This window comes from Bombina bombina, chromosome 2, assembly GCF_027579735.1.
Source record: "Bombina bombina isolate aBomBom1 chromosome 2, aBomBom1.pri, whole genome shotgun sequence".
Taxonomy (NCBI): Eukaryota; Metazoa; Chordata; class Amphibia; order Anura; family Bombinatoridae; genus Bombina; species Bombina bombina.
The window spans coordinates 998,878,806-998,891,959 of record NC_069500.1 but is presented as its reverse complement, the minus strand read 5'-3'; the positions used below and the strand labels follow the sequence as shown (position 1 = coordinate 998,891,959).

Here is a 13,154-nt window from a genome sequence, read left to right as displayed (position 1 = left end):
CCAAGCACCAGGATAGAGTTCCTGGGCACTATAATAGACTCGCTAGTCATGAGGATATTTCTTTCAGACCAGAGACGCTGCAAGCTGGCTTCGGCATGTCTTGCCCTCTGGACCTCCTCAAGGTGCAGTGTATGGAGGTGATTGGTCTCATGGTGTCCAGCATGGACAAAATTTCTTTTGCCAGGTTCCGTCTTAGACCTTTACAGCTGTGCATGCTGAGACAGTGGAACAGCAATCATTCGGATCTGTCTCAACAGATCTCTCTGGACAGCTGGTCAAGAGAATCACTCTCCTGGGAGATTGTGGCTACAGATGTGAGTCACTCAGGATGGGGAGCAGTTTGGGGAGCCAAGAAGGCTCAGGGCCTTTGGTCTCGGGAGGAGAGCTCTCTTCTGATCAACAGTCTGGAACTTCAAGCAATCTTCAATGCTCTGAAGGCTTGGTCCCGTCTGGGTTCGTCCCAGTTTATCAGATTCCAATCATACAATTTTACCTCAGTGGCTTACATCAACCATCAGGGAGGAACAAGGAGCTCCCTAGCAATGAGAAAGGTATCTCGGATTCTGGAGTATTCGGAGACCCACAACTGTTCGCTGTCAGCGATCCACATTCCGGTTGTGGACAACTGAGAAGTGGATTTTCTCAGTAGACAATCCTTTCATCCGGGGGAATGGTCTATCCATCCTGAGGTGTTTGTGGAGATATGCAACAGGTGGGGGACTCTGGAGATAGATCTCATGGCGTCCCGTCTCAATACCAAGCGCTACCCAGTTATGAGTGGAGATCCTCAGGCGGAGCCAATAGATGCATTAGTGGTGCCTTGGAGGAACAGTCTAATATACCTTTTTCCGCCATTACTTCTCATCCTCGAGTAGTGGCCCGCATCAAGCAGGAGCAGGCATCAGTAATAGCGGATTGCTCCATCGTGGCTGCAAAGGATGTGGTTAGCGGATCTAGTGGGGATGTCGTCATCTCCTCCATGGAAGTTACCTTGTCGCAGGGATCTGCTGGAACAAGGTCCTTTTGTTAATCAAAAACTAGATTCTCTGAGGCTGACTGCGTGGAGATAGAACGCTTAGTCCTAGCCAAGAGAGGTTTCTCCGAGAGTTATTGATACTCTCATTCAAGTTTGTAAGCCGGTTACTCGTCACATCTATCATAAGGTGTGGAGGACCTACTTATTCTGGTGTGAAGAGCGTAGATTCCCCTGGCATAAGGTCAGGGTTTCCAGGATTATTTCCTTTCTCCAGGATGGTCTGGAGAAGGGCCTTTCTGCTAGCTCCCTTAAGGGACAGATTTCGGCCCTATCTGTTTTACTGCACAAGAGGCTCGTTGAGCTTCCAGATGTTCAGTCTTTTGTTCAGGCTCTGGCAAGAATCAGGCCTGTGTTTAGATCTAGCGCTCTTCCTAGGAGTTTAAATCTTGTTCTTAAAGTTTTGCAGAAAGCTCAGTTTTAGCCTATGTATGTAGTTGACATTAAATTACTGTCTTAAAAGGTTCTTTTTCTACTGGCTATTGCTTCGGCGTGCAGAGTCTCTAAAATGGCTGCCTTGCAATGTGAGCCTCCTTACCTAGTATTTCATGCTGATAAGGCTGTTCTGGGTTAGGTTTTCTTACTAAGGTCATTTCAGATTGCAACATCAATCAGGAGATTGTGATTCCTTCCTTATGTACTAATCCTTCTTCGAAGGAACGGTTACTTAATAATTTGGATGTGGTTCGGGCCTTGAAGTTCTATATTCAGGCTACGAAGGAGTTTAGACAGACTTGTTCTTTGTTTGTTGTCTATTCTGGGAAGCGTAGGGGGCAGAAGGCCTCGTCCACTTCCTTATCTTTTTGGTTGAGGAGCATTATTTGATTAGCCTATGAGACAGCGGGGCACAAGCCTCCTCAGAGGATTAAGGTTCATTCGATTAGAGCAGTGGCTTCCTCTTGGGCATTCAAGAATAAGTCCTCTATGGATCAGATTTGTAGGGCGGCTACCTGGCCCTCCTTACATACTCTTTCTAAATTTTACAAGTTTGATGTTTTTGCATCGGCCGAAGCAGCTTTTGGGAGAAAGGTTTTGCAGGCTGTTGTGCCTTCAGAATAGGGTCCACCTCCTTTTTTTGCCCTCCCGTTCATTCAGTGTCCTCTGGAGCTTGGGTATATGTTTCCCACAAGTAAGGAATGAATCCCTGGACTCTCCTCATATTAAGAAGGAAAACATAAATTATGCTTACCAAATAATTTCCTTTCCTTCTGTATGAGGAGAGTCCACGGCCCCCACCCGTATTCTTTGATGGGCGGACCTAAATTTTGTTTTGTTCCTCTGGCACCATTTATACCCTGATATTTCTCCTACTGTTCTCTTGGCAGAATGACTGGGATATGAGGGAAGTGGGGGAGGTATTTAAGCCTTTGGCTGGGGTGTCTTTGCCTCCTCCTGGTGGCCAGGTTCTGTATTCCCACAAGTAAGGAATGAAGCCGTGGACTCTCCTCATACAGAAGGAAATGAAATTATCTGGTAAGCATAATTTATATTTTTTATCAACCCTGTTTACTATTAAAGAGGCATAATACTTATATGCTAAATCACTTCAAAGTGATGCAGCATAACTGTAAAAATTTGGCAAGAAAATATCACCTGAGCATCTCTGTATAAAAGGAAGATATTTTACCTCAACAATTATATTACAGCTTCTGTCCAGCTACATTGTTTTTGTTAAATAGTCAATCAGCATCAGCAGTGATGAGGTAATGATTTGCCTTTGTTGCAATCTCATGATATTTCATAGAAATTACTTAAAATGAATAGGAAAATAACATGACTGGCTGGCTGGCTGTTTAAAGTCTATCTACAGTGGGGTATGAATACATAGGAAATATGAGGTAAAATATTTTCCTTTTTTTTTTAAATCATTTTTTATTGAGATATTTGTCAGTTACAAACATAAGTGAATGTCCGATGATAAACAAGAGAAGAAGTGAAAACAATGCACATATTGCATACAGTGAGCTTGCGGGTATAGGTAAACATTAGTGAGACTGCTGAAATTAGAGTACAATATAGAGTTTAAGTATATCCTGACCATGTATACATTGTTAGGAGATAGCTTTCTAAACATATATGCCCAAGAATAGTATATATAAGCACAAAGTGGAAATATTGTTTAGCAAAATTATTGACATAAGGAAGAAAACATAATTCAAGCGCAAGTACAACTTTATAGGGCTGCTAACTGTGAGTAACTCAGATAAATCCTAATCAAGTTCACTGCTCTTTTGGTATTCTCTCCACATAACCCTTCAATAATAACATAACTGGACCTATAATGATATCTCTTTTTTATATATAACATACTATATGGTATGAAACAGTATATGAATAATTTGGGGTGGATCAGCAGGCAAGAGCTGCTCTAGATTGAGAGAGGGATGGGACTTGGGCCTTTGTTAGCTTAGTACGTTATCTGAAAAAAGAAGTGAAGGAAAAAAAAAAAAGAAGCTAAATATTAGAGGCAGGATAGAGTATATTCCATTAAGGGTCTGGACGTAAGGATATATGTATGTCTGGGGCATCGACTATTTATATAATTAGTGGGTAAGTCTGAAGGCGTGGCAATTTGGACAAAAAAGTAAAATAGAATGAAATATTTAAGTCTAAAAATATATGTTGTCTAGGATGGTGTAAGTAGCTTGCAGGGAGGGAGTCTTTTAACATGAGGGGTATGATAAACTACGTAGTGTGGAGACTACTGGGGGGTTACTGCTAAGGGTTAGATCTACCTGGCTGTAAGATCTACCCAGTTAGACACCCATTCAGGTCAGACTGGAATAGATATTGGACTGCGTTGATTCCTAATTAGGTGCTGAAGTTATGAGAGTTGACTATGGGCGCATATATGAAGCCTGTAAAAATTGGATGTGATTATAAGATACTACACTCTTACTCTCCTATAGCTAATCCCAATGAGAGTGAACTAACCTCAAAAAGTGCACTCATAGATTCAGAAAAGAAATGTGTTGGAGGGATAGCGCTACGAATAGCTGAGAGCTAGTAATTTGGACAAATACTCATATGAGAAAACGTTAATATATAAGGGAAATGTGTATAAAATAAATAACAACTTTGTGTATAAAAAACAGCAATGATGATAAGCAGTGTGAATATATCAAACCGCTAAAATAGAAATCAATGTTGCCAATGAAAAATCAAATTGGATATATGGATTCAAATAGATAAATATTTATTATGGCAATATGATATGATTCTAACAATAAATTTTATAAAATAACTAATAAAAGTGATGCCGGCATCGATAAAAAACTAGCTACTATATGAACAATATATCATACTTTCATACAATTCCTAAACCAAGTGCAATCCTTTAACACAACTAATGCCAACTGTCAAAGACATAGGAGGACTGATGCATGCAGGGTAATAGATCATAACATAGTGCAAAGGAAGCTTATATCTAGCTTATCTAATTTCTTAGAGTGAGTGTGAGAGATACAACAACTAATAGTGTGAACCATTTAACACATTACTATAATAACTACTATAAAGTTTTAGGGTTCAAGTAGTGAAGAGGAGCTAAAGGTGGCTCTGTAGATGATTCTTAGTGATAGGTCATGGAAGTGGTGTGAATGTATAGGAGTTTACACAAGCTGTACATAGGTTCCAAATCACTGTGAATTTGTGCACAAGTTAAACAGCTAGGTCTACATATAACATGTTCTAAATGTATTCTCCATATGTTTGACTCATGTAAGGAAATATGCATTTATGTTAGGAGGCTGCCTGCGAGCCCGCCAGGCAGCAGGGACATGTCAGACCTGCAACAAGCAACCAGCGAACAGACAATGCTGTATAGATAGGCAAAAATATAAATGTCCACAAGTTCACACATAGATGTAGGCTTATTGTTCACCATAGGGGCATCTCCGTAGCGGTTTAGGTCTGAACCGTGGTGATATATATCCCACTCTTTGTTTTACCAAAAATGAATAAAAGTTCCCAGGAGATCTTTGTTAGGAATCGACATAGGGGTACAAATGTTAAAGTATCTTCCCACTCGCTCGATGACTCTGGGGTGGTGTGACTACGAAAGAGCTCCAGATGCCCCAAACGGGAGCCGGCCGCATCCCCCGACCAGGACACCGGAAATGAGAGAGTAAGTTTCATTGCCCCGTTTGGAGTTTAAGTGAGGGTGGGTAGTTGAGAGAGTGTCAGACGTACCATGTCTGGGGGTCGCTTGAGGTCGGGTATCAGAATAGCACTAGATCTCCCGGTCTTCGGTGTAGCTGCACAAGGACGGTGTAAGTGAACTGAAGTAGACGCCTCTGAGCTACTTTCATCACTTTCTTTTGTGACAGCATCTGGAGTCTGCCCGTACTCTTCAGATCGGTAGATGGAGGTCTGTTTTGTAAGAAGGTAGTGCTCTGAAGGATCAGTGGCATCATGCTCAGATAATGGTGGTTGTCGGGCACAATCTTTTATGCAGGCCTCCATAATGCAAGCTTTGAGATCGGCCAACCCTGTGTCCATCTTCCGGTCAAATCCTAGAAGCAGGGCTGCTATAGTTGTTTGGAATTCCTTCATCCTGTTATTTAGGAGCAGTAGTTGGTGGGCCCATTTTACCTGGGAGGCCGGGGGGGGGGGGTTGGAAAGGAAATTACAGACTGCCTCCTTGCCCAATTAGTTATGTAGAGTAGTACTTCAAATGGTGTAATCTTCTCAGAATGAGACTCCTCCGGTAGAGGACATTACCATTGTACAGACTCAGATTGTCGGTGGGGAATCTGCTAAGCTTGGGTAGGCTAAAAAAGATTGCTCAGATTCAAGTGCAGGTGACGGCTTAAAATCAGGTCCTGGGTATTATTATATGTCAAACTTGGCTCAGCTCAGAATTACGAGATAGGTAGTAGTAAGTTGCTGTAAGCAGGGGATGAGATAAGAGCTGTATTCCAGAAAAACTAAATAGCCCCAGGAGCTTCATGAAAAGCAACCGGTTATGGCCTCTTCTTAGCCACGCCCCAATATTTTCCTTTTTAACATAGAGATGTTCAGGTGATATTTTCTAGTCAGCTTTTTACAGCTATGCTGCATCCCTTTTATGTGCTTCAACATTTGGGTATCATGTCCCTGTAAAGTCCACAAGCTACAGTCAGGGGTGGACCCAGAGCCCAATATCGGGAGGGGCAATGGGGCAGAGTATCTTGTTGCAACACAGCCAATAAGAAAGCGGGCTATTATCTTTGTTATATAATATTGCTCCACTGTTAGGGTGACCATATTGCTGCTTTAAAAAGGGACACATATGAAAAATACATATGTCAGGGCTGTCTTCAGGGATGTTTAAAGAAATGTTTGTATAAGAACCCTGACATGTATTTTTTATGTGTGTCCCTTTTTAAAGCGGCAATATGGTCACCCTATCCATGGTCCTCCAGAAATACTTATAACATGTATTATTGTATTATGTAGTGAAGTTATGGTGTGTGTTCGCATGTATATACAGTATAAATATATATATATATATATATATATATATATATATATATACTGTATATATATGGGTTAGAGAGCTGTTTGAGCGGGGGGAATCAGGGTGGTTGGAGGATTAGGAGGATCCTACACTGCAGAAAAATTAAAAGATAATTAAAAAAAGTATTAAAATGAAAAAAAAAAGTTTTTTAATTTTTTATATTGGCAGACTGTCTGCAGTACTTAAGATGGGGTGACCATTGGGGGGTGGGGGATGGAAGAAAGCTGTTTGGGAGGGATCGGGGGTGGGAAGTGTCAGGTGGGAGTATAATCGCTACACTAAAGCTAAAATTAACCTTCCTAATTAACCCCTTCACTGCCGGGAATAATAAAGTGTGCTGTACAACTGAAATTAGTTGCCTTCTAATTACCAAAAAGCAATGGCAAAGCCATATATGGCTGCTATTTCGGAAAAAAAGGGGATGCCAGATATGCTTTTACAGCCATTTGTGCAATGATTGTACAAGCAGTATGTAAATAATTTCAATGAGAAACCAAAAGTTTGTGAAAAAAATTAGCAATTTTTTTTATTTTATCGCATTTGGCAGTGAAATGGTGGCATGAAATATACCAAAATGGGCCTAGGTTAATACTTAGTTTGTCTACTTAAAATTTTATATATATATATAAAAAATTAAATGGAGTGATAGCAAAAATGCTGAAAATTCTCCGGTATTTTGGGCAAGTTTTTCTCTGAATGTCCTGGTAGTGAAGGGGTTAAAGTTTTGTCATACAGCACATAAGACTGATAAATTACAGTATACACACATAAAATACAAATATAAAATGTGTCATGAACAAAAATGGAATATACAAATATGTCCTTATATTCTAACAAAATATAAATAAAAAACAATTACCCTGACATACCGTATTTCAATAGATCATCAGCTCAAAAACAAGGGAAGAGGCGAACAAAAACAATACAATGAAAGGGACAGTCTAGGCCAAAATAAACGTTCATGATTCAGATAGAGCATTTAATTTTAAACAATTTTCCAATTTACTTTTATCACCAATTTTGCTTTGTTCTCTTGGTATTCTTAGTTGAAAGCTTAACCTAGGAGGTTCATATGCTAATTTCTTAGACCTTGAAGGCCACCTCTTTTCAGAATGCATTTTAACAGTTTTTCACCACTAGAGGGTGTTAGTTCACGTATTTCATATAGATAACACTGTGCTCGTGAAGTTATCTGGGAGCAGGCACTGATTGGCTAGACTGCAAGTCTGTCAAAAGAACTGAAATAAAGGGGCAGTTCGCAGAGGCTTAGATACAAGATAATCACAGAGGTTAAAAGTATATAAATATAACTGTGTTGATTATCCAAAACTGGGGAATGGGTAAGGGATTATCTATCTTTTAAAACAATAACAATTCTGGTGTAGACTGTCCTTTTAATAATATTACATTATACCAAATTGTACAAAAATAACAGACTTAATAGATCACATCTCAAACAATCTTTTTTCATTTCATTCATCGCCCCGTCCCTTCTTTTTTTTTTCTATTTCCCCTTATCCTTTCCAAAACTCTATGACACACACACAAAAAAAAACCATACACACACAATGATCATATCAGTAATGCACAGGTGAGGCTAATGAGGGGAAAACACATGAATAACCCAGAATGCTCCCTTTGCCCTTTGGGATAGATTAGACTGGGCACAGAGCAGTGCTGGGTTTGTGTGTAGAGTTCCACATGCTATCCACACCCTTTCACTTATAAGTCACTATAAGAGCAGCCCCCAGTTTCAAAACGGAGTGCTGAGCTGACAGACATGCTGTGTGCAGACTGCTCTGCTATTGACACTGTTCACAGCGATTGTCTTCTTGCCTCAGCACAGTTGGCTCCCAGCCTCTTACCTTGTTCCTTCAGCCTCTCCAGGAGCTGCATCTGCCTGGTCTCCTACAAGCTGGCCATGCTGGAGTGGCTAGTTTATCACTTAGGTGGTGCACACAGGAACTATGCCACCTATGTCTACACAAAAGTGGGAACCACCTACACACAACATGCACAGTGCTGCCAGTACCTGACACTGCACATGCAGGCTGCTCTTAACATTGGGGGCTTTCCCACAGACAATCAGTTCTCTTTCCCCATGGCCAATTTTACAAGGATCCCTGTGAGCCAATTCACAATAAAATCAGTTCCAATTCTGTCTGGATCCACCACTGGCTACAATACCTACCAAGCACCAAATTATTTGCACATATCCCACTTTCTGGAAGTTCTGCTGACATTGAGTCAAGTTCTGAACACCAACACAGCTTGACTTTGCGCAACTCTTGCATTGAGGAAAAGCTACAAATATCCCACAGGGGACTGTTAGCAGAAACTAGCCAAAAAATACAACTACAAATGTATTTTTCCAAGCAATGCAAAACATCCTTAGGCATCTCACAGTTCTTTTTTTTTTGTCAGTATGCAAAGTAAGCACAATGGAAGGAAAATTACTTACCTAACTCTGGTGCCTTGCTGAGCACAAAAGCATAAGCCCAGAATTTGCTGACGGGTCCATAATAGAAACTCTGATCACAAACGGATTGCTTTAGTCCTTTGGTCATCAAAATGTACAGCATGTAAGCACCCGTCCGAACAGCACCAAATATACTTGAAATAAAGGGAAAAAAAATACTATAATAATTATTATGTTTATTGAAATACTTAATCAACATACATAATTTGTTAAACTACAAGTCTGGCTGTACTCAGATAATAAATTTACAAAATTGAGTTTATTTGCTCATATTTTTTTAAAAATCATATTTACACTTTTTTACCTATTTATTTTGATGATAGTTTTAGTGTCAAAGTATCAAAAATAAATAATCAAATACATAAAGAACTAAATAATTAAACATATAAATACATAAATTAGTATGATACTTTGGATTTATGATGATAGATGATTTGCCAGAGGTGCAGAAAAACTCGGTTGCATAAATGTTTTGTAGATGATCCATTTATATAGCCTATACAGTTTTTTTCTTAAAAAAAAAAAGTATAGTTTTGCTTATTTTTAAATAACATTGCGCTGATTTTCAGACTCCTAACCAAGCCCCAAAGTTTTAGTAGAATACTGATGAATACCTACTCCAACTTGCTCCTGTTTGTGTAAAGAGTCTTTTCATATGCAAAGGAAGGGGGAGGGCGGGGTGTCTGCTATTTTCCACTTTCAGTGGGTGTTCCACTAACCTTTTAAACAGAGCTAAACTGGGAACTTCTAAGTATGTTTTTAAAGGGACAGTATATACCAATTTTCATATAACTGCATGTAATAGACACTACTATAAAGAAAAAGATGCACAGATACTGATATAAAAATTCAGTATAAAACTGTTTAAAAACTTACTTAGAAGCTCTCAGTTTAGCTCAGTTGAAAGGGTAGCTGGAAAGCCCACTGCAATTGGGAAATAAGACACTCCCCCCTTTCCCCTTCTTTTGCATTTGAAAAGACCCTTTGCACAAACAGGAACAAGCTGGAGTAGCTATCTAAACAATATTCTCCTAAAACTTTGGGGCTTGGTTAGGAGTCAGAGCAATGTTATTTAAAAATAAGCAAAACTATACATTTTAAAAAAAAATAACCGCTAGATTTAGAGTTTTGCGGCCGAAGGGGTGCATTAGCTACGCGTCTTTTTTTCTAGCGCTGCTTCTAAACAACGCTGGTATTTAGAGTTCTCTGAAGGGCTGCGTTAGGCTCCAAAAAGGGAGCGTAAAGGCATATTTACCGCCACTTCAACCCTCAATACCAGCATTGCTTACGGTAGCGGCTAGCTGGAAAAACGTGCTTGTGCACGATTCCCCCATAGGAAACAATGGGGCAGTTTGGGCTGAAAAAAAACCTAACACCTGCAAAAAAGCTGCGTTAAGCTCCTAACGCAGCCCCATTGTTTCCTATGGGGAAACAGTTTCTAAGTCTGCACCTAACACCCTAACATGTACCCCGAGTCTAAACACCCCTAACCTTACACTTATTAGCCCCTAATCTGCCGCCCCCGCTATCGCTGACACCTGCATTACACAATTAACCCCTAATCTGCCGCTCCGGACACCGCCGCAACCTACATTATCCCTATGTACTCCAAATCTGCTGCCCCTAACATCGCCGACACCTATATTATATTTATTAACCCCTAATCTGCCCCCCAACGTCGCCGCTACCTTACCTACACTTATTAACCCCTAATCTGCCGACCGGACCTCGCCGCTACTCTAATAAAGTTATTAACCCCTAAAGCTAACCCTAACCCTAACCCCCCCCTAAATTAAATATAATTTTAATCTAACAAAATAAATTAAATCTTATTAACTAAAGTATTACTATTTAAAACTAAATACTTACCTGTAAATTAAATCCTAATATAGCTACAATATAACAAATAATTATATTGTAGCTATTTTAGGATTTATATTTATTTTACAGGCCACTTTGTATTTATTTTAACTAGGTACAATAGCTATTAAATAGTTATTTACTATTTAATAGCTACCTAGTTAAAATAATTACAAAATTACCTGTAAAATAAATCCTAACCTAAGTTACAATTAAACCTAACAATACACTATCAATAAATTAATTAAATAAATTACCTACAATTAAATAAACTAAACTAAATTACAAAAAAAAACAAACACTAAATTACAAAAACTAAAAAAAGATTACAAGAATGTTAATCTAATTACACCTACTCTAAGCCCCTAATAAAATAACAAAGCCCTCCAAAATAAAAAAAATTCCCTACCCTAATCTAAATTACAAAAGTTAACAACTCTATTACCAGCCCTTAAAAGGGCTTTTTGCGGGGCATGCCCCAAAGTAATCAGCTCTTTTGCCTGTAAAAAAAAACACAATACCACCCACCACCCACATACCCCTACTCTAACCCAAACCCCCCTTAAATAAACCTAACACTACCCCCCTGAAGATCTCCCTACCTTGAGCCGTGTTCACCCAGCCGGGCACCGATGGACCAAAAGAGGACATCCGGAGCGGCAGAAGTCTTCATCCTATCCGGGCAGAAGAGGACATCCGGACCGGCAGACATCTTCATCCAAGCGGCATCTTCTATCTTCATCCATCCAACGAGGAGCGGCTCCATCTTCAAGACCTCCAGCGCGGAACATCCTCCTTCCCCGACGACTACTCGACGAATGAAGGTTCCTTTAAGTGATGTCATCCAAGATGGCGTCCCTCGAATTCCGATTGGCTGATAGGATTCTATCAGCCAATCGGAATTAAGGTAGGAAAAATCTGATTGGCTGATTGAATCAGCCAATTGGATTGAACTTGAATCTGATTGGCTGATTCAATCAGCCAATCAGATTTTTCCTACCTTAATTCCGATTGGCTGATAGAATCCTATCAGCCAGCCAATCGGAATTCGAGGGACGCCATCTTGGATGACGTCACTTAAAGGAACCTTCATTCGTCGGGTAGTCGTCGGGAGAGGAGGATGTTCCGCGCCAGAGGTCTTGAAGATGGAGCCGCTCCTCATCGGATGGATGAAGATGTCTGCCAGTCCGGATGTCCTCTTCTGCCCGGATAGGATGAAGACTTCTGCCGCTCCGGATGTCCTCTTTTGGTCCATCGGTGCCCGGCTGGGTGAACACGGCTCAAGGTAGGGAGATCTTCAGGGGGGTAGTGTTAGGTTTATTTAAGGGGGGTTTGGGTTAGAGTAGGGGTATGTGGGTGGTGGGTTGTAATGTTGGGGGGTGGTATTGTGTTTTTTTTTACAGGCAAAAGAGCTGATTACTTTGGGGCATGCCCCGCAAAAAGCCCTTGTAATAGAGCTGTTAACTTTTGTAATTTAGATTAGGGTAGGGAATTTTTTTTATTTTGGGGGGCTTTGTTATTTTATTAGGGGGCTTATAGTAGGTGTAATTAGCTTAAAATTCTTGTAATATTTTTTTATTTTTTGTAATTTAGTTTTGTTTATTTAATTGTAGGTAATTTATTTAATTAATTTATTGATAGTGTAGTGTTAGGTTTAATTGTAACTTAGGTTAGGATTTATTTTACAGGTAATTTTGTAATTATTTTAACTAGGTAGCTATTAAATAGTAAATAACTATTTAATAGCTATTGTACCTAGTTAAAATAAATACGAAGTTGCCTGTAAAATAAATATAAATCCTAAAATAGCTACAATATAATTATTCGTTATATTGTAGCTATATTAGGGTTTATTTTACAGGTAAGTATTTAGTTTTAAATAGGAATACTTTAGTTAATAAGATTTAATTTATTTTGTTAGAGTAAATTATATTTAAATTAGGGGGGTGTTAGGGTTAGGGTTAGACTTAGCTTTAGGGGTTAATACATTTATTAGAGTAGCGGTGAGGTCAGGTCGGCAGATTAGGGGTTAATAAGTGTAGGTAAGGTAGCGGTGACGTTGCGGGGCAGATTAGGGGTTAATAAATATTATGTAGGTGTCGGCGATGTTAGGGGCAGCAGATTAGGGGTTCATAGGGATAATGTAGGTGGCGGCGGTGTGCGGTCGGCAGATTAGGGGTTAAAAAAATATATTATAGTGGCAGCAATGTGGGGGGACCTCGGTTTAGGGGTACATAGGTAGTTTATGGGTGTTTGTGTACTTTAGAGCACTGTAGCTAAGA

The 13,154-nt window shown here is 39.7% G+C and overlaps 1 protein-coding gene across 1 annotated transcript in view; it reads right to left on the bottom strand.

The window, feature by feature from the left end:
• ELOVL6 (ELOVL fatty acid elongase 6) overlaps positions 1-13,154 on the bottom strand; it is a 308,961-nt gene that overhangs the window by 57,246 nt on the left and 238,561 nt on the right. The window contains exon 3 of the mRNA XM_053703541.1: positions 8,995-9,146. Within this exon, the coding sequence (XP_053559516.1) occupies positions 8,995-9,146 (152 nt within the window). The remainder of the gene's footprint in view (positions 1-8,994; positions 9,147-13,154) is intronic.